Genomic DNA, 25,632 nt, shown 5'->3' with positions numbered 1-25,632 from the left:
ATGTTGGACACCCATCGATCAGATACTGATGATACTATCCTGTAGATCATAGTTACTGGAAAGTATTAGGCCACAACAGTGAATAATGGCCATGTGACGTCCGTTTTTTTTTTACATCACATGGCAGCATTAAACTCAATGTCAGTGAATGAGGGCTATTCACATTACCATTATTTTGACAGTCCATTGTCAGAGACTGTCAAAATATAGATCATATTCCATTTTTGTACATTTTCACAGATTCCTCCATACACTGAAATGTATTGGGGAACCATGAAAATAGGTGCAAAACTTCGAATTAAAAATGGATGTTTTTTACCTCTTTTGTTTGAATCTGGAAGCAAATACACGCAACAGTTACACACCTTTGGTTAAGGATCTAGTACAATACCTCCCAAACGTCCAGAATTCTGCAGGACAGTCCCGGATTCCGGGTCCTGTCCCACTGTCCTGATCAGTGGGCGGTATGTCCCAAATTCAACCCATCTGCGCCCAGAGAGGACACAGATGAGATGAATACAATGGTGAAGCAGGAGCGGTCCACTGTTGCAATGAATGGCCCCAGGAGCTGTAGGCGCAATGTGATGAAATTGTGATGAAACTGGAGCACAAGGAGATGGACTTCATACAGTGGTGCATTTGGAGGGGAGCATTATAATGTGGGGTCATATAATGTCCGGGTGACTGTAGGAACATTATACTGTGTGGGGGCACAAAGAAAAATTGATGTAAATGGGCGGAGTGAATGTAGAAATGGGAGGAGCTAAATCTTGCCCTCTTCCAGCTGTCACCACCTTACAGGGGTCCTTTCTGATTGGGGGCAATAGCTCTCTGCCTGGAGGACTGGCTATGGGACACTCTAGGAAACAATCACTAGTCTGCAGTCTCTGTGATCACTACGTACAACTACCCATAGCCCAAATCCATCCGATCTCACAGAGTCAACCCAGCCGTGACGTCGCCAAAGAACCTCCCCCTTCATGCAAAATGATCACGTGAGCGGAGGCGTCCTAATGCTAAACATGGAGGAAGACATCGAGCTTGAACTTAGTAAGTTATCTTTGTCAGAGAGCGCGGGCAGCGAGTCACCGGCGGAGGAGCCCGAGGAAGACTACGGGAGCTACACAGAAGGCGGCGAGGAAGAGGTTAGAGTGCCCCAGCTAGGAGCGGGAATGAAGCCGGTTACAGGGCGGCTGCAGAATGTGTTCATCTGTTGCTAGGAGACCGTGCGCCTGACTCCGCGAGCTGCTGTCTCACTGACGGGCTCGGCTCTTACACGTGTCACGTGTCAGTGTTACACCAATCAGACGTCAGTTTTCTGCGAAGCGAGACTGTACGCAGGTTCCTATAGGCGATAAGACCAGCAGATGTCTGCCTGCCCTGATGATCAATGCCTAGTTATAGTTCAGTGGGGCATATTTATCATATATTTTCATATTGTTATATAATAGACCTAAGTGTATAATAGACTTCCCAAGTGCTCCTCTTGCACGGACAGCTCCTTGAATATATGTCCTATTCATACTGGAAGTAGATGTGTAATTATAATTAGGTATATTGTTCCAGACACTCTCCATCTTGTCCCTAACTGTATAATATTGCTTAATATTGGCGCATTTTACCTTAAATATCTACATTCAGATATTGTTTGGGCTAATATTATTATATACGTGCAAACAAATGTTACACTTTCCCCCAGTGTGAGCTATAGGTGTCACTTTTTGATAGTTCAGAAAGTTGTGACGTTTATTATAATGATGTCAGCTTTGTAACAAATAACATTCATATTGTATTTGGCCCGACACATTAGGCATGGCTGATGTATAAGGATGTAAAAAATGCAGCACTTCTTTAAGAAATATATTTGCTGTTTGACAAATAGTGCCCCCTGTTCATGAATGTGGCCCACTGCTGCCCCCAGGGAACAATACTAGCGCACATCTGATGCAGGTAGTTCAGATGTGTCACTTTATTTATGTTAGTACAGATACACTGACAGATATGGTGTTTAAGCCAAATATCCCTACTTTGTTTGATAAAGATGTGGCCCACAGGTAAGGCTAGGTTCACACCTGCGCCTGATCTCCGCTCATGGATTCTGTTCCCCATTCCGCTTTAAAAATGCTGAGAAAAAGTCCTGTGGGATCCCCAAGTGGAAAGAACAGAAACCCGAACAGTGGTGTAAGCCTGGTGTAACACAGACAAGCCAGTGTAAGCCGCCTGTGGTGTTAGATCTCATAATCTGTCTATATTTTAATTTGAAAAGATTTTCTATATTTTGGATCTTTCTTTTGAGCACCATCATACTACAGGTACTAGGTGTGTGTGTGTGCGTGTGTGTGTGTGTGTGTGTGTGTGTGTGTGTGTGTGTGTGTGTGTGTGTGTGTGTGTGGTCATTCAGTTTAGTCACTCTGGGCAGTGCCCACTTACCGGTAATTCAATCTCACCAAATATTTGATAAAATGGTTATTTATGAATGTGTTCCACCACTCTTCTTACATCATTGGACTACAATGTGGTCCAAACATTGAGAACAATGATCTGTACACATACACAGATGACTAATTCATAGGGACATTGCTGATAGAGAATTAATATAGTGTATATAAGTTATGATGAGTAGTACATGTTTGCTGAGTTTACATGATGCTACGTGAACACGTTAGGCGCATGCATAAGAAAAGCTGAAGGTGCATATGCCAAGCATATCCATAGGCTGCCATTTACCCAAAGGAAGCCAAAAGAGGCATGTATAGTTATATAGTGGAATATCTCAGAGATATAAATAGTGGGCTACTCTTGACATCTATATCCATGGTGAACATAAGTATGACGTGGTGAACATAAACTGTACAAACCTCTTTACCATTTTCTCTCTAGTGAAGTATAATCGGGACAGATTATTTTTACTTGCTTTTATCTGCAGTCATTTATTTGTTCACATTTCTCTTGTAGGCTATACAAGAATTTCCAGAATCCGTTCTCTCGTTTTTACAAGTCGTTAAACAAAGGAGTGAAAATGCAGAGAAACTGATCTTACAAGACCTGGACTCTACTGACTCATGGACAAGAGAATATTATCCAGGTACTGTTTATTACATAGGTTTCAATCATTTTGTATCATTTTTTTCCTTTTATTTCTGGTCTGCAGCGACCAGTGGCGTAGGAAGAGGATAAGGAATAGCTGTTCTGACAGTGACATCATGGCAAATTATGAGGTCCATAAATAAGATTGTGTAAGGGGCATTTGTGGCCATCATTTATTGTACTGGGTATTGCTATGTGGATTCTGTCGTTGAATTCAGCAGCCTAAATAAAGTGATAGAAAAACACTGATTTATGTTATTCTATCAATGATTGTAAAGTTTATGTTTATTTACAGAGAGCCTCCAGAACATCTCAGTCATGTGACCAGGGTTATCTTGCCATTACGAAGATATTTAATAATAATATTTAAGTTTAAAATTCAGACCTTAAATGGGTATTCCCATAAGGATAACAGTTTTTAAATTTGTAGATAATTAAAAGTTAAACATTTTAACAAGTTGTGACATACGGCGATCACAGATGAAACACGGTGTTCTGGTAGAGTCGGCTCTGCCCTGAGCACATCAAACAGCTCATTTTCATATGGATTGAAAGCATGGAGATTGCAGTGTATAAGGTTTACATTACTTAAATGTTATGTTGTTCCCTTGTTTGACATAGTACAACCTAAACATCAGCGCAGCGATGATTATTTTGCTCAACTGGCATCTGAATATAGTGAAGAACCAGAGGTGTTCAAGAAACGGGTATGCTATATACGATTTTTTTTTGGTAATACTTACTGTACTTATTATGTATGAACTAAATAGTTTTCTGGGTTCCCAATATTGGTTGTCTATCCTTAGGATAGGCCATCAGTATCAGAGCATCAGTGTCTGACTTTCAGTTCTCAAGTCAACCAGCAGTTGTGCTGTGGCGCTATTCATTGCTTTACACTGCTCTACACACCAGCGCACTGTTTAGTAACCGCTGTGCTGGATATTGCAAGTTTGTCCTATTTAAGTGATTCAGACAAGCTGCCATAAGGATCGCAGCCGTGTCATTACCTAGCATTCTAAAACCTTTCCTTTAGTTTTTTTAGGCCCTTCCTAACCAACTATTGTAACATCTCTGCCTGTTCGGGCCTCTGCGCCGCCCTCTGCTCGCGTGCTGCGGCGCAGGAGGCGTGTGCAGTTTGATAATCTGCTTAAAGTTTTTAGTTGCACTGTGTGAACACGGCTCTAGTTCTGTAATTGGATTTGAACCACACTGGTCTTCTGCCCTGGTTCCCTCTGTCTATTCAGTGGTTTGATTTTGGCTTGCCTGTGATTGACAGCTTTTCTTCCTATCAGGTTCAGGGCGAGTTCTTCCTCCCCTATTTAGTCTTGGCTCACAGTCACACTGGTGCCGGTTATTGCCTCTTGCTTTCTGGTTTCTCTTGCTGTTAAATTACTTATACGCTAATCCTTGACCTCTGGCTTTCCCTACTGACAATTCTTTTGGACTCTGATTGGCACTGCATCGCTTTCCTGTTACCGAACCCTGGCTAGCTGACCTCCCTTTGTTGTTGTTCGTCTTGTCTGCGTTTTGTGTTTCACGTATTCAGGGAGGGTTTGTCCTCGTGGTTGTCGCCTATTATCTAGGATAGGGTCTGGCAATAGGAAGGGCAAGTGGAGGGCTTCAGCTTAGGGCTCACTGTCCCTTGTGCCCCTCCCTCCAGGGTTCACCAGCAGCTTCTGGGGAATTATCGTCTGCTATTCCCTAACAACTATCTTATTCATAGACCATTTGTATCACTGCCCTGCATTCTATTTGGTGATCTGTTGTTAAGGTCTTGTCTTTATACAATTAGCGTTCTGTATAAGTGCATATACATGGCATCCATTATTACAATACATTGCTTATATTTTTGTCTTTCTTTAGCTGTAATTTCAAAAACACTTTCTTTTCCTTTTCCCTATTGTGCCCTGTTTCTTGGATTAGATTTTGGCTGACATAGAAGAAGATGACAGGAAAGATCTGCTCAGTTGTGGTAACACTAACACTGAAAACTGGAATTTCAAAGAAGATACTAACCTTGCAGATAAATTAGGTATGTGTTATTTTATTTCCCATGTCTGCACCCATTACCTGATGGATTCATATTCCAGGCGACTGTCATGTATGTACCTATAATCCAGCTGTAATAAACTTCCCATATTAAGAGTGGACTGCCCAGATGTATATAGTCAGGTGATCAGGGAACACTTAAAGAGGACCTTTCACCACTTTTGGGCACATGCAGTGTTATATACTGCTGGAAAGCTGACAGTGCGCTGAATTCAGCGCACTGTCGGCTTTCCCGATCTGTGCCCGGTGTAAAGAGCTTACGGTGCCGGTACCGTAGTGCTCTATGGTCACAAGGGCGTTTCTGACCATTAGCCAGAGACGTCCTTCTGCCTCGCGGCGCCTATCATGCTGTGCTGTGGAGCGGGGAGGAACTCCCCCCCCCCCCCTCCTGATAATACTCGTCTATGGACGAGCTGTGTGAGCAGAGGGAGGGGGCGTTCCTCCCCGCTCCACAGTACAGCGCGATTGGCGCCGCGAGGCAGAAGGACGTCTCTGGCTAATGGTCAGAAACGCCCTTCTGACCATAGAGCACTACTGTACCGGCACCGTAAGCTCTTTACACCGGGCACAGATCGGGAAAGCCGACAGTGCGCTGAATTCAGCGCACTGTCGGCTTTCTGGCAGTATATAACACTGCATGTGCCCAAAAGTGGTGAAAGGTCCTCTTTAAGACACAGCACCACAGTTTGTGAAATAATTTAGCCATTGTTTTCCTATTTCATAAAACTTTTTAAATTGTGCCAAAGAAAGCATCCTCCAAAAATGATAAACCTCTCATTTTATTATACCAGATCCATACGGTATATTATAGAGATGGTTCCTAAATGTTAACATACAGCTTGCATATAATTCTGTGCAATTCTTTACAATATATATTTAGATCCTGCATTTTTTCTTTATTTTATTTATTTGAGGAAGATTAGAACAGAGATTGGGGTTGGCTGTGAATGTTGACTGTTTTACATTGTCTCTGCATTGTGTTTTATTGCAGATGGTCCTGATGAGGTTATAAACCTTTGTTACCTTGAGGTCGAAAAAAGTTGTAGACAGAAACTTCAGCAGTGGGAACAAGAACAAGAGCAGTTAAAGGAAATAAATAAAGTCGCACTCAATGCTCAGAAAGCTGTTCTAGAGAAAGAAATCAAAGAACAAGATGAAAAGCGAGAAAATTGGAGGAAGGAATTTGAGAAAGAGCTTTTAAGCCTTAGTAACCTTCAGCAAGTAAGTTAGAAAAGGCTTGAGATAGTCAGTACTATGAGATTCTTGAAGAGAATATACTATATACTGTTGCAGAAAGATTTTTTTGTTATTTATATGTTAGGTGGAGCTGTGGTTCATTTATGAAGGAAATTAAATTGTACAATCCCTACTTGTTAGAAGGCCACTTGTCAATAAGGTGATCACAATATGTCCCACTGCTAGATCTGCCAGTATTCATGGGTCATACTGACCTTTCTTTATAGCACTTCCACTGGAAAAACTAAGTGTTACATAGTTCCCAGTGAAATGAGTGGGCTCTCAGTGAAATACAGGACAGGAGAGGTCCTCCGGAGCAAAAAATGCTCATTTTATGTGTTCAGCACTCTGACCAAGAGATCCTACATGGGTGATCCTACATGTAGATCCTACATGGGTGATCCCATAATTAACACCCATTCTCATGATATGCGGTAAATGTTTGGTCATTGTGTTCCCAAAAACTTTGAGTCCTGCGCCCCCAGATTGACAGCTTTCCTTGTAGATACACATAACAGGACAATCTGCCTATTGTTCTGTAACAGCTTGGGATCCATTACTCAGGCTTTTATTGTCCTAGCAGCATTCAGACAGGGATCAAAAATGCAGTTTTGGTGCAGGAATGGATTTAACAGATGTAGGAAGTTTAAAAGAAGGATTTATGCTTTTGCCTCCTTTTGGATCCACTCTTTGCTTTGTTGCAAACGAATACTTCAAAACTTGGATGTTTGGGTATAGCCTCTCATGCAGTAAATGATATATCACTATCCCTCAGTTTTTTCCCTATATCCTATACTTCTATCAGTTAGGTGATGTTCACAAGGTGGAGTCTGTGACAGAATTTTCTACGTTGCAGGTAATTAAGCGTCTACCTTGCATTGATATTAACAGGAGGCAGAATTTTTGTTGCAGATTCCATTGTGAAAATTCCACTGTGTGAACTTAGCTTTAAGATATTTTTGCAACACATTTGTTTCTTTACAAATGCACCAAATCTACAACATATTTCCAAAATGAATAGACTTATTGCAGCTTACCTAAGGGTAAGTTCACACGGGCCACCTCAGGTTCCTGTCCAAAATACGGGTAACTGCGACTACCAGCATCCAGTGCACCGGCATCCAGTCGCACACTCCGCTCCGTATTAGGCCCAAATAAATGGGCTTAGTCGGGAGGGAGTGTATTCAGGCAGATGTCGCGAGGCGAATCCGCCTGAAAGAATGAGCATCTCGCTTCTTTTTCCGGGAGCCAGAACAAACCACTCCCGGAAAAAAGAACTGACAGGCTCTCATTGATTTCAATAGGAGCCGTCTTTTTGGTCAGGATTTTGAGGCGGATACGGCCTCAAAATCCTGACCAAAAAACCCTGTGTGAACTTACCCTAACAAAGAGACTCTAAGGCTAAGACTTCACTGTAACATATCACTTACCACAATTTTTTCTAATGTATTTATATGGAATTGATAAACCATCTACATTATAAAATAGTGAAATGCTACAATTATAACTTTGTACTGCTAGAAATCTCTCCTCAGCAAGCACATTAGATTTTTGGATTTCACACAGTTGCTTGACCTTTGCTTTACTAAGTCGTGTGAATCTGACTAAGTTTGATGACCAATGGCAATAATATTACTAATATTACCTGTACTTCGGTGCTTGAACCTGCACTTTGTTCTTCTAGGCTTCCTTTTTTTATATAGTCTGCTTTCTGTAGTTACAGGAACTACAGTTTGTTTGCAAGCAGTACATGGGCTTGTTTCTGATCCACTTAAATAGGTTGTTTGAATTGCACATCAGAATGTTTACTAAGCAGCAGAGCCCTGTTACATATTGCAGACTGGAGACCAATGATTATTGTTGAAAGTGGTGCCGTATCCACCTCAAAATCCTGACCAAAAAGGCGGCTCCCATTGAAATCAATGGGAGCCGGTCATTTATTTTTTCAGGGAGCAGTTTGTTCCGGCTCTCGGAAAAAAGAACATGCTCATGCTCATTCTTCAGGCCGAGTCACATAGTCACTCCGACTAGGCCCATTCATTTGGGCCTAATCTGGATTGGAGTGCGGCCTCCGCCTCAGGTTCTGGACCAAAAAAACCTGTGTGAACCTGGCCTTAGTGTGGGACTAATTCATCACTAGATATTCAGTCATATGTGGAGTAGCCTGTAGAATATTGTCATCTATTCTTGATATTATTAACAGTGTCGTGATTGGTACATACCAACCTGTATTATTGTATAGTCCAATCGCTATTTGGGCATATATATACTGTCAGGGTCTGGGGTTGCTAGGTGGGGTGGCATAGACACACAAATCTAGTTTCTTTAGTCCAAAACAAAAGTAGAGTTTATTTTCACTCAAAAAAGGTAGTGCAGCAACAAAAGGAGACAGTACCAAAATAAATACCTGCCCGGCTAGGCTCTAACTAAACATAGAATAGGTTACCTCACCTAGAATAACAGAAATCCAAAAGCCAGTAGAATCATTCAGGACACAGCTCCAAAACTCTCTGCAGCTGAGTTGCTGCCGGAACATCCCCAAAGTGTGGACTGTAGGGGGGTGGAATGACAGGTCCCACTACCAACCTACCTGTCATTCCTAAAAATCCAGCCCCGTACTGAGGATTTACCAAAATGCTCAGCAGACGAAAGCTGTCTGCTGAGAACAAAAATTCCTGGAGTTTTCTCATCTCACCCACCTGAGTAGTCTGGACGAGATGTACACCCCCTCCATTACCTGACCAGCCATCGGCTTACAATATGGAGGTTTATGTGATATACTATACTTTAGGTTTTTATTGGTACTAGGAGATTTTACACTTGTCTTAATTTAATGTGAGTTTTTACCATTCAGAATTTAAGAATATGTATATCATAAGTACAATTATCTTTTGAATGAGCATGGCCTAGGTTCCTAGCATTGGTCCTGTACATGTTTTGTGTGCTGAAGATTTTAGAGCCTTGTAATATTTTTTTGTTAGAACCTGTAATATTTGTTACATGATAATTTTACATGTCAAATTTTTTAAATAATTTTTTTGAAGGAACAACAAGAAAAACTTGAGTCCGACCTAAAGAGAAACAAAGAAGCACTTGAACAAGACTTAAAGAATCACCAGGTAAATCACTTTGCACAATATTTATTTCTATGATATAGAAGGGATGCGTCATTTCTGATTAATGTTTTGGAATATAAATACACTGGGTTTATACCCTGTAGTAAACTCACATATATCAATCTAAGGGGGCGTTCACACTACCGTCGGTGTCCGACATGTAGTGTCCGCTCCTAGTGTCCGCTCAAAATCTGTCACGGACACTAGGAGCGGACACTAGATGTGTCCGTGACACCTGTCATTCACTTTAATGGGCATCGGGTGCGTTCTTTTGCACTCCGTGCCCGTCCTTCCCTGTCCGCAAGAGAAGATGTCCGACTTCTCAAGCGGACAGAAAAACCCTGCATGCAGGGTTCTTCTGTCCGCTTGAGAAGTCGGACATCTTTACAAGCGGACAGTGAAGGACAGGCACGGAGTGCAAAAGAACGCACCCGATGCCCATTAAAGTGAATGACAGGTGTCACGGACACATCTAGTGTCCGCTCCTAGTGTCCGTGACAGATTTTGAGCGGACACTAGGAGCGGACACTACATGTCGGACACCGACGGTAGTGTGAACGCTCCCTAATACAACTCACCACAAATTAAAACACAGGAGAATAAAGTTACAAAACCATGTATCGTCTTTATTAAATCATAAAAGCAATACAAAATATTTACACAAGCATATGGAAAGAAATAGGATCCCAAAACACAAGGCAGAATTGTAAGGGCTAGTTCACTTGGGGTTCCGCATGAACACATTACGTCGTGGCTGCCGCGATGGGATGCCGGTGCAGTGCACTGGCTTCCCGCCGTGGCTTTCCGCTCCAGATTAGGCCCAAATGAATGGGCCTAGTCTGGATGGTGGTGTCGAGAGATGAACGCTGTGGCGTAATCAGCCGCGGAATCCGTCTGAAGAAAGGGCAGCTCGCTTCTTTCTTCTGCGCAAACTGCTCACGGAAAAAGGAAATGACCAGCTCCATTGGTTTCAATGGGAGGCGGCAGGATTTTGACGCAGATTCCCAGTCAAAATCCTGACCATTTTGCACCGTGTGAACTACATAGCCCATATGTAATCTGGATACCTCAAAATATTATATAGTAAAAAAAAAATTGCATTTATATCAAAAACCACAATGCAGGTGTGAACAGAACCTTAAACTGTGCTTTTATGTTAAAGGTTTAAGTGTATTGTTATTATAGCAAATGCTTTATATGTATGATAATTGTATTGATGTATACATCCATTCTTACAGTACTGTATGAGTAAGGCTAGCTTCACACTTTTTAGTTGTTTGTTCTGACAGACTGAGATATACAGACAGTGAACCCACCATTTACAGCCACCACCTTTCGCTGCAATGTTAAAAACTAAATGGAAGCTTTCTTCTGTCTTGTTTGTTATTGCTTTAAACTGAAGGTAAAGTCCAAGCAGAAAAATCAGATGTGATGTTCTTTATGAATCCCAGCACTCACATTTGATCAATCGTGCCTCTTACCATGACTGAAAGGAGGTCCATTGAGCCAAAACCAAAACATGGAGTCGACCCAGGTATAAACCCTGTTTTGGCGGGGGTAGACTCTCATTAAAACTTGTTTTCTAAGTCTTACTAAGGACAAAGAGCAGGAATACCTGTATTATTGCCCACTGGTTTCAGTGGTTGCAGCGTAACATTCTCCAGAATCTTCCCCCTTAGGATAACATCTCTAACACATCTTGTTCATAATGAACAAAACTTTAAAATGGAAGTAACTAGTTCTAAAATTACTCTTCAGTTCCCCCCGTGCTGAAGAAATTGTCCCAACACACATGGACAGGCAAATCTTTTGCATGTGTTGGTCTTTGTGTTTACGCGTATAAGAACATAATACTGTAAGCTAAGCAATATAGTATTGATGTCTGCTATGTATAGAGTACAGCTTGTGTTTGTATGTGTACAAGTAAATGTTGGTTATGCTTTAGCTCATCTTGAATATTTTTTGCTATTTTTTTTCTCTCAGAGTCAAATTAACAAAATTGAAGCAGATTTAATACATGAAAGACAAGCCTTTGAAGAACAAAAAGCGGAGGCTAAAAAACGGCTGGAAGAACTGCAACACAAATCAGCTGTTATAATTCAGGCAGCCTTTAGAGCACACCAGGTATACAAGATGTACGCACCTATAAAAAAGCAGAAAAAAGAGGACCTGAAAAGAAAGAAAGAACTACAACATAAAATGGATATGGAAAAGAAAGAGCTGGAGGAGAAAATCAAGATGAAACTGGAAGAGAAAAGACGAAAAGATGAAGAAAAGAAACAAAATGAAGAAATTGCAAAAAATAGAATGGAAGAAGCAAAGAGGAAAGAGATTTTGGAACAGGAAATGCGGCAGAAGGAGTATGAGAAGAAGAAGAATGAGGAGAAAATAAGACTTGAGAAAGCCAAACTCTTGAAGCTGGAAGAAAGGAGAAAACAAGAAATCAACAGTCCCACGTATTCTTCTCAGATTGGAAGCCCACATGAAGAGGGTCAACCAAAAGATAAGCTGAATGTTACCCAGGAAAAAGCCGAAAAAACTGAGAAGAGGCTAGAAGGGAAACAGACATACCAAGAAAAGCACCAACCAGAAATAGACAGTATAAGTAACAAAGATAGCAGTCTTAGAAATGTGAAGAGTATATGTGACATGGAACCTGTAGAGGAATCTGCAAAGATCTTAGAGGAAAGGGAAGACAAGCACCAACAAGAAATAGATGTGAAAATGAGGGAAACTGGCAATAAAAGAAACACAAATGTGATAATTTCATCTGACATACAACCTGAAGAAGTCACCAGAACCTCGGAAACAGACACTGATAATTCATCATTGGTAAAAGTATGTCCTAAGGATCGACAGCCGGGTATGGCTAGTGAAAGGCCTTCTTCTCCACTTACTGGACTGCCAGTTACTTGTACTAAGGAGCTCACCCATAATGCACAATCTATTGGAAACCAGATAGAAGAACAAGACATGAGCAAGGTTGCAGGAAGTTCACAGTGTCAGACTGCACGTTCTCCTGTAGCCCAAAATTGTGGGGTTCTGTTGGATCAAGCTGAGGAGAAGAGGCTAGCATGGATGAAAAACTGCAAACCTTGGTCCAAGATTATGAGAGAACACCAAAACGTTGTGGTTAAAAAGATAAGGCAAAGGAAAAGCTCCGCAGCAAGACAGCTACCTCCACTAAAGGAGGCTCTCATTCTGCATAACACTCCATGGCAGCACTTGGAACAGGTAGCGTATGCTTTTCACTTTAGTACAGAATGTGTACTGACAAATTTTGGGGGTTGGGTAGTCCTGAAATGTTATTTTTGAAGTAAAACAATATTTAATTTATATGACTTCACTAGTACTCTTCATATTTTCCAAATACCAAGTGTGGCATATAATGCATCTTAAATCCAATATGCTGGCACTTTTACAGATCAAAAATGTTAGTATAAGGCTAAGTTCACACGGGGGGGGGCGATTTTGGCAAAACCCGACTGCCACGACTGTCGTGGCTTCCGACAGTCGCAGCTTCCCCCTCCGGAGTAGGCTCAAATGAATGGGCCGACTGGAGGTTGCTGCCGCCAGGTCGATGTCGTGGCTCATTTAGCCACAGAAGCCACCTGAAGAAAGGGCAGCTCACTTCTTTTTTCCGTAAGCGGCAGGATGCCACTCACGGAAAAAAGTAGCCTGGCTGTCTACATAGACCACCATTGTGAGGGGGCGGATTATGATGTGGATTACGCGCCATAAACCACCCCCCTTGGTGCCCGTGCGAATGAGCCCTAACTAGGATTATAGTGGGACTGAAGAATTTCTATTCAGACCGTTAAATACATAATAAGTAAAGGCTACAGATACATGTGGGGAATTTTTTACTGCTATTCAGCAGTTTGGATTCAGTGGTTTCTGTATATTACAATACATAGCAACCTGCCGACTCGCAAATCTATCAGACAGGTTTTCTGACAGCTTGGTTTCCAAGCCCCCTCATGTCATCATTGCGAAGCTCCATTCCAGGTAGGGTGACTCACATTTTCTCTGCACAGTTATTATGTTGGGGGGTCCTGACTTGACATATTTCAAGCTCTACTTAAAGGTCAACTTTAATTTTAAAGGAAGCAAGAGGCTGAGGCCCCATGTTGAGGGAATGCAGCTTTTTTTGTTGCAGATTTTGCTATGCTCTTTTTTAGCTAAAGCCAGGAGAGGATTGAGCAGAAGGCAGAAGTATAAGAGCTTCCTAGATAATTCCCATTCCTTTTGCAGCCATTCTTGGCTTTGGCTGAAAAAGTACAGTGAAATCTGCTACAAAGAAAGCTGCGTTTCCGCAACGTGTGGCCTCAGCCTTAGGTCAGGTTCACACGGGAGTTTCTTTGGCCGGATTTTGAGCTGGTGGCCGCCTTAGAATCCGGTCCAAAAAATGGCTAGCCACGACTGGATGCCCGTGCATTGACTGGCATCCAGTTGCGGGATTCCACTCCAGATTAGGCCCAAATGAATGAGCCTAGTTGGGAGGGAGTTTCGTGAGACGGACATCTGTGGTTGAATCAGCTGCGGAATCCGCCTCAAGAAAGGGCATACCGCTTCTTTTTTTCCACGAGTGGGAACAAACTACTTATGGAAAAAGGAAATGACCGGCTCCCATTGATTTCAATGGGAGACAGTTTTTTGAGCCGGATTCAAAATCCTGACCAAAAAAAACCCGTGTGAACCTGGCCTTAGACAGTTTGCTTCAGTATGTTTTATTGAGGTCTGATCATCGATTTGCTTAGACCAGAGGTTCCCAAACTTTATTTTCTCGTAGACCACTATCAAAATTTTACTAGTTTCAATGGACCCCCTGCTGCTACATTTCTACCATATTCCCAAAACTCATCAAAAAGTGTGAAGATTAGATCTAACAATGGAAATTTGCACGGCTGAGACCCCTGGGGGTCCACCTGGACCACTTTGGGAATCACTGGCTTAGATGATTGTTCAGGACAGGAAAGAAAGAGCAAAAGTCACTGAGCTGGAGTGATCAGGGAGACAATTCTGTGAATTTGCTAGTGAACGGTTTTCTGCAGCTTGCTATACACGGAGACGCTTTGAAGCCAAGTGGTTAAGGTGTTTTTATAAAACCCAATTGCAAAAATAATTTTCAGCCAAAAATTAATTGTTTTTAAGTTAAAAAAAAGCTTATTTATATATTCCATGGTTTACAATTCAAGTAATATTATAAGAGAAATGGTTAGAAGTTGGTTTCACTACACTTGGACATGGAATACATTCATTTGAAATTTGTTTCCTAAAACTTGCCTTTAAGAGTATGTCCTGTATGTTCAGGAGGGGAACAGAAGTGGCTGCAGTTTCCGATATCCTTTTTGTCATGGTTTTCCTTCATTGCATGCCACATATGCATGTAGTTATGACATGCTGGTAGTGTTTCCACTCTTGCCGGCCATAGTGACTGCACTGTATTTATTACACAGTGTATTTGCTTAGATGAAATAGTAAATGTTTACTGATTTAGCCTGAAAATAATTATAGACCGTAATGTCCAGAACATGTTTTTATACTTTGTTCTACAAAATAGAAAGCACAGGAAATTGAAAGTTTTGTGGTTTTGCAGCAAGTAATATCCTAAGTGTGTATAATTTAGGTACATAATATATTAAAAACACATATGGAGACACATTGTAAAAGTACCAATTGGCACTTTAGTCCTTGTTCAGATGACTCTGCAAAATTGTTTCCAGTTCTGTGCCCTGTGCCCTTACAGTGATGTGTGTGTTTCAGCAGTGAAATGAGTTTTGTTCCAAAACAATGTGACAGGTGAGATTACATAAGTATCTTATGCTTTCTAATCTCACTGTAAACCTAGATCTACCTGCCATAAAACTGAAGCTGCCTTTCAGCTCCTGAAAGATTTATATAAGTGCCCCTTCAGAATCTTTAAAAATCAATACTTTATTCCTGTGCCGAGTTATCAGCCTTGTGTGAACTTCTGAGCCTGTGGTCCTATGTCATCACTTTCTGCTCCTGTGCTCATAGGGACACGGGTCTTATCAACCAGCCATCTATTCCTTATTTGATTTATGATTTCATTTTTTGTGCTCCAGAATAAATGCAGACGTTCCAAACAAATACAGACCCCTTAAATACTGATACAAATTTATAGATATTTAAAGATACAAATTTCCACTTTAAAAGCATCTCCAGAACCTCACACTATTCCTTGTTCTATAAATGTCCTCAAGAGGACATTTCACAACCTCCACCAACTTCCAACTTTATGCATCCATCAATAGGCGCTGCTCTACTGATTCTGTCGCAGTTGGAATTTCTTCTCTAGCCCCCCGCATTCCTGAACAAACATTCCTGTCATTTTCAGCACAATTCTGCTCCTCATGGGCGGTCCCCTTCTGTCTGCTCTAGCCCAGGACCACCCACCTTACAATATGTATAGAGATGGTGGAGGTCATGAAAGGTCCTCTTTAACAGCTTCCCGACATGCGCCGTAATAGTACGGCGCGTGTCGGGTCTGTAACTATGGCGACAGCCCGGGAGCCGGGCGGCCGTCATAGCCGCCGGGTGTCTACTGCTTTAAGCAGTAGACAACCGGCTCTAATGCCTCCGATCGGTCCCCAGACCGATCGGAGGCATTAACACCTCCGGCGCTGCTGTCAAAGGCGCCGGAGGCGCCATTTTGGCAGGGATCGCCGGCTCCTGGAGCATGCTCCAGGGCCGACGTCACGTTGCCATGACAGCCGGGAGCCTTGTTAAAGGCTCCCAGCCGGTCTGCAAATTCTCTCTTTTGCAGGCTGGTGTATACAGCCTGCAAAAGAGATGATGCTTTTTTGCAATGCATTAGCATTGTAATGCATTGCATTAGTGATCAGACCCCCTGGGGTTCAACACCCCTAGGGGGTCTAATAAATGCAAAAGAAATAAATAAAAAAAAGTTAAAAAAATATAAAAAAATATAAAAAGTATTAAAAGTTCAAATCACCCCCCTTTCCCTAGAACAAATATAAAAGTAGTTAAAAACTGTGAAACATATACATGTTACGCTGGGTTCACACCTGCGTTTGGGGTCTCCGTTCTATGGTTTCCGTCTTCTGCATGCCAGAAGACGGAAACCATAGACCGGGTCCGGCCGTGTGCGGCGGTGAGCGTTTTAGGCTCTCCGCCGCGAAACCGGATTTTTTTATCCGGACACAGAGTACTGCATGTCCGACTCTGTGTCCGGATTATAAAACCCGGTTTCGCGGCGGAGAGCGCAAAACGCTCACTGCCGCGCACGGCCGGACAGCTTTCTCACCCATTCAAATGAATGGGTGAGAAAGTCTCCTGCAGGTTTCCGTCTCCTGCCTGTGTTTTAGGCAGGAAACGGAAACCTAAGTACGGAGACCGGGCCGCAGATGTGAACGAGCCCTTAGGTATTCCCGCGTCCGAAATCGCCCGCTCTACAAATCTATAAAAATATTTTTCCTGTTCGGTAAACGCCGTAGCAGGAAAAATAGTCAAAAGTGCCAAACCGCCGTTTTTTCACTGTTTTAATTCTGATAAAAATTTGAATAAAAAGTGATCAAAGCAATAACATTTCCCGAAAATGGTAGAGCTAAAAAGTACACCTGGCCCCACAAAAAAAGACGCCCTATGCATCCCCGTACACCTATGTATAAAAAAGTTACGGCCGTTTTAACACCGTTTTGGAATTTTTTTTAGGGGTCAAAATGTAAATAAAACCATATAAATTTGGTATCCCTGGAACTGTACTGAAACACAGAATATAGGGGACATGTCATTTTGGCTGCACAGTGAACGCCGTAAAACCAAAGCCCGTAAGAAAGTCGCAGAAATGCATTTTTTCTTCAAATCCACCCCATTCTGAATTTTTTTCCTGCTTCCCAGTACATTATATAGAATAATTAATGGTGGCATCATGAAGAAAAAATTGTCCCGCAAAAATTAAGACCTCATATGACTCTGGGAGCGGAGAAATAAAAAAGTTATGGGGTTTAGAAGGAGGGGAGTCAAAAACGAAAAACGAAAATCAAAAAATGCCATCGGCGGGAAGGGGTTAAGGACCTAATCTAATGCACAAGATCTGCAGAGTAAAGGCAGGGGCATTTATGGTGTCTCTCCCTTTCTTTTGTGGTGCCATTTATACCCATTGTCTCCCCACCCCACATCCTGGTTTTACTACTAGGTCCGGTGAGAATTAGCTAAGAGATTTGTGACTGCGATGGATTTCCCTACGCTTATAATTATCAACTGTATCTGGATCCAGAGGATATAAATCCGGTTATAAATGTTGTGTACTCTATACCTAATGTGAGATTTGTAAGAAAGTCGTCAACAGATAAGCTCCTTGGAATTTTCTCACAATGTTGACAGCAGCGAGATACAGGATATGGACAGAATAGAGAACGATGGTAACTGTGATACTGTTGGCATTATTAAATTGTTTGCTGTATTAATAGGAATCTGTTAGCAAATTAACACAGCCCCGCAGATAGGATATTCTAGGTTCACACCTGCATTCTGGACTCCATTTTTCGGGTCCACTTCAAGACACAAAATATGGAAACTCACTCCACTTCAAAAGCGGAAACCTGTGGACCACATAGACCATAATGGGGTTCACCATTTTTCTGCTTGCAGGACTTTCCTCTCTCGCATTTTTCAAGCAGATTCGGGGATGGGAACCCCAAATAGAGAGCAAGCAGAGATTTACACATAGCCGTAGGGTCACCTTAATCAAATACTGTTTTCTCCTTGTGAATCAATGCTTCTGTTACTAAGATATTGTTGTGTTTATGTCAATATGCAAATTAGCTCTTTTGAACAATGTGGGTTGTGCCATTTCTCCTAAGAGGTAAGCAGCAATGTCCTGGTTGCTTCAAGGAGCTTATTTACATATTGACAAAAGCAGCAACATCTCAGCAACAGAGGCACCGATTCACAAGGGAAAAACACTGATTCAGGTGACTCTAACCCAGTGATGGCCAAGTTTTTAAACTTGGTGTGTCAAAATTTACCTGTCATTACTAAAAAAATCTATAATTTTGTGATATTTTTATCTCTAATAACAAAAAGTTATATTTTTAATATATGTACTATATTTATTAATAAAACAAAAATTCTTTACCTTACCGCTTAGTGATTTTTTTTTTTGTTGCTGAATCTTCAATTGAAGGTTGGTATTTCCTACACTTCAAGCCCAAGCAAGCACTACTAACTTAATCTATCGGTTGTTTTAATATTATTTAACACTGAGAATAAGGTATCACAAAAGTATGTACAGGAAAAAATTGAGAGTAAAGCCATTGCTAGATTTTTCAGGGTGTTAAAAGTGTCCAATATTTGGTTGCAAGCACTCCAAATTTCATATGCGTAGTGACACTCCTCTTTATTCTCTGTTCTCTGTCCCCAGTATTGCCCAGTGGTAGTTGTGGTTGGGTACAGTGGCAGCAGGGTGAGATTTTGGTAGCTGCTTTAAGATAATGGCCGGGTGTAAGGAGAACACACGCCTGAGATGACTCTTCTATCCCCCTGTAAATACTGGAATGGACCTTGGTCCAGCTATCTGTCGCTGACCTGGCAACTATGGTGCACAGTTCTAGTGTTCCCAGCGGTCTGGGTGCAAGTTTGTAATAAATTTAGTGGGGGTGGGAGCTCTGGTTTTACTGCCTAACAACTAACAGCCTTCACTAATGCAGGTAAGATGGCCGCCGTTTGCGCCGTGCTCAATGCAGGAAGCAGGGGAGTTGCCCCACCTCTGGATGCTGTCAGCTTGCTGCATGTCAACAAAACCGTCTCAGCGTGTCACCTCTGACATGTGTGTCATAGGTTATCCATCACGACTCTAACCCATTTATCTTTGGGACTAGTTTCATATGCTGGGTTCTTATGACACACTCCCTTTAAGGCTATCTGGTATATCCATAGTTGAAATCCAAGTATCAGTTTCGGATTTTCCAAACATGGATCCTTTTATGGCTATGGTTTAGTCTTAATGAAAGTCTTTAGCCATTTTGTGAACCAAGATAATGATAATAATAGTAATGATAATGCAACCCATGAACATATTGTTTCCTAGCAGCATCCCATGATGGTGGTATGTTTCACGTCTCACTGACTTTATTGTCATTCACCAAATGTTTGCGTTTTTTGGAGTAGAAAACAATAAAGACTGTAAAATCTAAATCCACCAAGCCATAACTTTAACCCATCAACTCTGATGATCATATAACTAAAAAGGCAGATGTTGGATATCTATCCTAATGTTGAATGACGGCTCTTTGCACCATGCACTTACATAAAGCATTGGTTACTGGGTGTAATATGGTTTTGAAAAAAATACTACAAATCATTTTTCTCAATACTTATATATATTTAATTAAAAAAAAAAAAAAAAAACATCCTGTCAGTGCTTTTCCATGTGTCGAGTTTCATTAGAAGATTTTCCATAGCATATAAGCTTCAGTTTTACATATCAAAGGAGAATCTTTTTATGTTGTGTAGAAAAACAGACACGGCTTTCAGCTTCAGTAATAAAAGAAATGATTCCAATATGTCATGATGTGTGTGGTTATGTTCCTTCATTTGAAGAAAATGATCATGGCCGGAATCTCTCTAAACAAGCTTATCCACGTTTGCTGTGCCATATGACACTTTAACTGGCAATATCGTATTGATGCTTGAAAAAAATATTAATATCTTCTTGAATTTATAGCATTTTTGAATTGAACTTAGAAGTAAGACGCACAAGGAAACTTCTTTTTGATTAAAAATACCTGGAGGACAGAACTGCTTTGTGAATCGCATAATATGCAACTAAGGTCCGGGGGAAGCGTTTGCTATAGAAGAGTTCAATTGTCAGAGGTTAGAGGTATAAAACATAGACTTTATGTATTACAAAGATGTGCCGCAGTTAAAATACCTTACAGAGAAGTGTTGTACTGGCAGGTCTCTGAACAAACACTTTTGTTGGAATTACTCCCATTCTAGTCAAGGTTGCATCATATACAAGCCTATAGCTTATGGCAAGAAGCTAAAACAGAATTTGCATACCCTCTTGTCTTGGCTAAATGCTCCAAGACAACATTTACATCTAGTTTTAGACCATTTTACCTGATACACTTGACAAAAACACACAAACACGGAGAGAACATACAAACTCCTTGCAGATGTTGTCCTTGGTTGGATTCGAACCCAGGACTCCAACACTGCAATGTTAACCACTGAGCTGCCATGCTGCCCATTCACCAGACTTTTCAAGCAGCTTGGGCCTCTGTTAAGTAAGTGAATCCCATTGGCACATTACAGAAAAGTATGTGCAGTGGATATGCTGCGATTTCCAAATCCAATGCGGTTTTGGAAATCACAGCGTGTCAATTATTCCTGCGAAAATTCTGATGCTTTCCCTATAGGCATAATGTAAGGAGAAAGTCAGGCAACACGGTGGCACATTGGTTAGTACTGCAGCCTTGCAATGCTGGAGTCCTGAGTTCGAATCCCGCCAGGAACAACATCAGCAAGGAGTTTGTATGTTTTCCCCGTATTTGCGTGGATTTCCTCCCCTTGTACTAAGACATACTGATAGGGAAAAAAATGTAAATCTACAATCTACATTATAAAAAAAATGTAAGCAGAAAGTCTACAGAGGAAAATGCTGAGGACTTTATCTGAAAAGTACTGCAAGAAGAACTGTCATGCGTTGGCTGCTTATTGAGCTATGGCTCTCGCTATGTGGGGCCTTAGCCTCAGAGAGCTTTCCAGGAGTTGGTTCAATCCGTGGAGCCCGGGGGGGGTGGTAGAATAAAAAAAAAAACATAGTCTACAATGGTGCAGTGCTGCAGTACCTAAAGCCACAAAGTACAGTTTGTATGGCAAATGAGCAGTGTGGCTCTCAGCATGTGAACGTTACTAGTAACTTCGCTGTCTCGGAGCAGTTGATCTGCGGAACTCCTGAGCGTTGGACTCTCGCAGAAAGTGTATAACTTCATTAACATTACTTATTGACTCTTACCGTTACTCAGTTTTTGAGGTTTTCTTCTTTTTACTTTATGTCTTGGACGGATACATTTTAGCGAAATTTTAACAATGAATGCCATCCATGCCATTGTAATGCTTTCTCCCAGTTATATATTTTGTACAGTCTTTGTAAAACTGCTTAAACAGGATCTTATTTTTTGGTTCATTTTCAGGTTACAACGGTGACTCTCCATGACTTGCCAGGCTGCAGTCTTTCAACATTGTCAAAATGTGTAAAACTGAAATTTCTGTCTATGAGACGCTGTGGATTAAGTGCACTTGACGGACTGAGTAACTGCAAAGCATTGCAATACATAGATGTTCAGGTACTTTTTAACCCTTCTGTTTTCAAAGACATAACAAAAAATTACATGTAAAAATAATAATATATAGTATATAATTACAATTACTTCTATTTTATGCAGTTTGTAATATTTGGATATCCTTGGTAGTTATACTTTGTTGTCTACTACGGTATTAGTATCCTATATGGGCCTGTGCTGGTCCTTTGGTTGACTTTTTATGGACATGATACTTCTAAAATTGTCATTACATGGGGTATCCTGCATACTTATCCATTAACACTTTATTCATCTGCATGTTATATACACATTCTGACTTGTATCATCCATCCTTATTGCCATTCTGGTACTTTATAGGACCTTTTCTTGTCCTTCCCTTTGTCTTTCTTTGGTGTTATTGTCCTTTGTCAGTATTTTTAATAAAGATTTATTATTATTTTTACATGTGTTTTTTTTTGTTGCGATTTGTTATTTGCCTCTGTTGCATATTACCTTCCCCACTCTGGTTACTTTTACGAAGTTTCCTATCTCCCTCAATGTCACACTGAGAGGGGTCTAAGAAACCTATAAGATGATTTGTTCTAGTATCTGAAGGGTTAAAAGTCACGCTGTTCCCTCCATGTTTCAGGCATGCGCAGAGGCAGCCAAGCTGCCTACAGTAGAAGTATCCCACCAAACACGTACCCTGGGAATGTGGCTTAGAAGAAATGTGATATATGGCCATGGCTGTGATTAATACTTAAAGGGTTGCCCAAGACTGTGGTGTTGATTTCTGTGGCTTCTTCACTATGTACCAAGCACAGCTCATTGTATAGTGGCTGTGCGAAGTATTGCAGCTCATCTCCATTCAATAGAATGAAATGGAGTTGTGACCCCTCGTTCTCATCTGTGTTTGGTAATCCATTTGGGGAGTCCGCATGGGAACCCCCCCCCCCCCCCGAACGGAATACCAAACGCATTGGCAAGCGGTGTGCAGTGAATGCACACGGACCCCATAGACTATAATGGGGTCCGTGTGCTCTCTGCATGCTGCCCACACGAATCATGCGGATGTGAAAGTAGATCATAAAGTACTTTTCTGTCTGTATGTTCTGTGCGGACACCGCACAGTGAGCACACGGACTCCATTATAGTCTATGGGGTCCGTGTGCTTTTACTGCACACCGCTTGCAAATGCGTTTGGTATAACATTTGGGGGGCTCCCCATGTGGATTCCCCAAATGGATTACCGAACGCAGATGTGAACGAGGGGTAACATGGTCATGTGAACACTGGATATGATGTCACTGCCTTAGAGGAGGAAGTGGAGTTCAATACCATATTCCCAGAATTGTGACTGAAGGCTGAAGCATCACGTCACGAAAAACCTAGCCATGGCAAAAATGCTGTGTTTCACAGTACCTGCAAAGGAATGGGATTCTGGCTAATCCCACCTACACATTGCAGAAAAAAAATCAGCAGACAATAACCTGCTTTTTTAAAAAAAAAATTGCAGCATGTTAATTCTACCTACGGAAGTGCTGGCGTTTACCATATAGGTAAAATAAGGGCAGAAAGTCTGCAGTGAAGAACTCTGCGAAAACACTCTAAAAAACTCTGCAGAAAAAAAGGGATGTGTTTTTTGAAAACTTTTAAAAAGTCACAGTGTAGCACATTCTATACAGTTGTGATCAAAGGCTATATCAAGTTTTACTATACTAACATCATTTGTTACTCCTCATTGAAACCTTTTCAACAGGAAAATTGCATCAGCGTAATAAATTGTGAAGGTTTGAAGAACCTAAGTGTGCTTCTATTGAATAAGAATCAAATCACATCAATCCACGGACTAGAAGACTGCGAAAACCTTATGAATTTGGAATTATCATTCAACTTAATAACCAGAATTGGTAATTTATTTATATTTTTGCAAATTGTTTCCAAAAAAATCCTTTTTTTCAATAAATCAATAGAACATATGAAGATTAGCTATATAAGATATCTTGTTAAAGGTAAATGCTGTGCCGTCTATTGACAGCGCATTCAATAGCAGGAAAAACGCAACCAGTGTGGGATATAAAAGATTCTGTATAGCTTCTATTTTATTCTTTTAAAGAGGACCTTTCACGGCCTCGGGCACATGCGGTGTAATACACCTCTAGAAAGCTGACAGTGCGCTGAATTCAGGAGGCGATGACGCTGAGCGGTGAGGAATGCCTCCCCTAGTCCTGACAGTACTTGTCCATAGACTGGTATTGGGGGGGTGTTCCTCACCGCTCAGAGTCATGGCTGGGCAGTAAGCAACGCCCCCTCTCACAATACAGCGCAATAGACACTACTATGAGGAGGGGCGTTCCTGACAGACTATCAGAAACGCCCTTCTGACAGTGAAGAGCTACAGTACCGGCACCAATAGCTCTTCACCGGAGGCACAGAACGTGAAAGCCCACTGTCAGCTTTCTAGCAGTGTATTAAACCACATGTGCCCGAGGACATGAAAAGTACTCTTTAAATACCTCCTTGTCACATGGGTAGTCCTGCTCAGTCACTGATACCCTTCCCCATATCTGTACGCATACAGTACTATCTGTCAATCATTGCTTAGGACATCCCACTGGACTCCTAAGCCCTGAATGGACAGTGATTTGCTGCCTGCAAATTACGGTAGACTGTATTCTCTGTGACATGCTACATTTAAGGAAGCAAAATGCCTCTTTCTCCACTTATTTGATACGTCTGTACCCATGTATCTGTGTATCTGTGCATTGTATTGTAAGTAACTGTTCAGAATCTGTGTCTGAGAGAATCAGAGCTTCTCAAGGATTCAGATTACACAGAGTAGAGATTGACCGAGTAAGGCAAAAGGAGGCAGAGGGAAAGAAGGTGACTGACTGTATATACAAACCCATGAATACATAGAGATTCTCCAGTTAAGCAGATGATCTTCTAGTAACTATAAGTCTATCCCACAGATCACCAAACTGTACGGTGACTTATAATACATTTTTGCATTTTCAAGTAAATGTGTTTGAAGAGTAGAAAAGAAAAAGAAATAAAAGTTTTAGCAACAATTACAACAGCCGTATGCTTACTTCTGTTTAAAGTCAACTAGTCCAGCTGACTGACAGAATAGTGTAAATCCAGTATCAAAAGTTATGTCCACCATGTCCCTTATGTGACTACACCTATGTAATTCTACTTTTATGTCATTAAAGGGAGTCTATCATTTGAAGAACTAATTTTCAACTAAAGGCACTTTGAAAATGGCTATTCTACTCCTACCTTTACTTCTTTCATTCTCCCTGCTATTTCGTCAAAATTCGGTTTCTTCTGGTATAATAATGAGGTAATGATGATCAATGAGCACTCGGGGACATTCCCCCAGTGCTCCAAGCACCTCCTGAGCGGCCATTTTATGGTGGTCTGCTACACAATTATACTGCGCCTGTGTAGTTCTCTGGAGAACTGAGCATACAAGTGCAATACGCTCATGTAGCAGACCACCACAAAATGGCCACTTGGGCATGTGCAGTCGGCTCTGCCCGAACCCAGAGTGGCAGAGCCAGTTGCACATGCCCAAGATTTTAGATAGGTACAACGTCAGAAGCGTCTGAGGCCTGTGCAAGGCACAAGTTCTGGAATAGAGGAGGGGACGGAGCACAAGTATGAAAGGAGCGGTGGACATGTATGACGCGGCGGTGCTGGGGGAAAAGCCCCTGAAGCTCCATGATCCTTATTAGCATACCAGAAGAAAGTGAATTTTGAAGAAACAGTGGGTAGAGTCAAAGAAATAAAGGCTATTCCAATGTACCTTTAGTTGAAAATGAGTTTTTCAAATGATAGACTCCCTT

The 25,632-nt window shown here is 41.5% G+C and overlaps 1 protein-coding gene across 1 annotated transcript in view; it reads left to right on the top strand.

Moving 5' to 3' along the window:
• The first annotated feature begins 1,022 nt into the window (after positions 1 to 1,022).
• The window catches only part of LRRIQ1 (leucine rich repeats and IQ motif containing 1), a 98,301-nt gene continuing 73,691 nt past the window's right edge, over positions 1,023 to 25,632 (top strand). Inside the window, exons 1-10 of the mRNA XM_075274542.1 lie at positions 1,023 to 1,145; positions 2,956 to 3,085; positions 3,709 to 3,794; positions 5,011 to 5,119; positions 6,128 to 6,357; positions 9,417 to 9,491; positions 11,472 to 12,087; positions 12,184 to 12,722; positions 21,674 to 21,826; positions 23,541 to 23,691. Of these exons, the coding sequence (XP_075130643.1) occupies positions 1,023 to 1,145; positions 2,956 to 3,085; positions 3,709 to 3,794; positions 5,011 to 5,119; positions 6,128 to 6,357; positions 9,417 to 9,491; positions 11,472 to 12,087; positions 12,184 to 12,722; positions 21,674 to 21,826; positions 23,541 to 23,691 (2,212 nt within the window). The remainder of the gene's footprint in view (positions 1,146 to 2,955; positions 3,086 to 3,708; positions 3,795 to 5,010; positions 5,120 to 6,127; positions 6,358 to 9,416; positions 9,492 to 11,471; positions 12,088 to 12,183; positions 12,723 to 21,673; positions 21,827 to 23,540; positions 23,692 to 25,632) is intronic.

This window comes from Leptodactylus fuscus, chromosome 5, assembly GCF_031893055.1.
Source record: "Leptodactylus fuscus isolate aLepFus1 chromosome 5, aLepFus1.hap2, whole genome shotgun sequence".
Classification (NCBI taxonomy): domain Eukaryota; kingdom Metazoa; phylum Chordata; class Amphibia; order Anura; family Leptodactylidae; genus Leptodactylus; species Leptodactylus fuscus.
The sequence above is the reverse complement of the archived record's forward strand: the minus strand, read 5'-3'. Positions and strand labels throughout refer to the sequence as shown.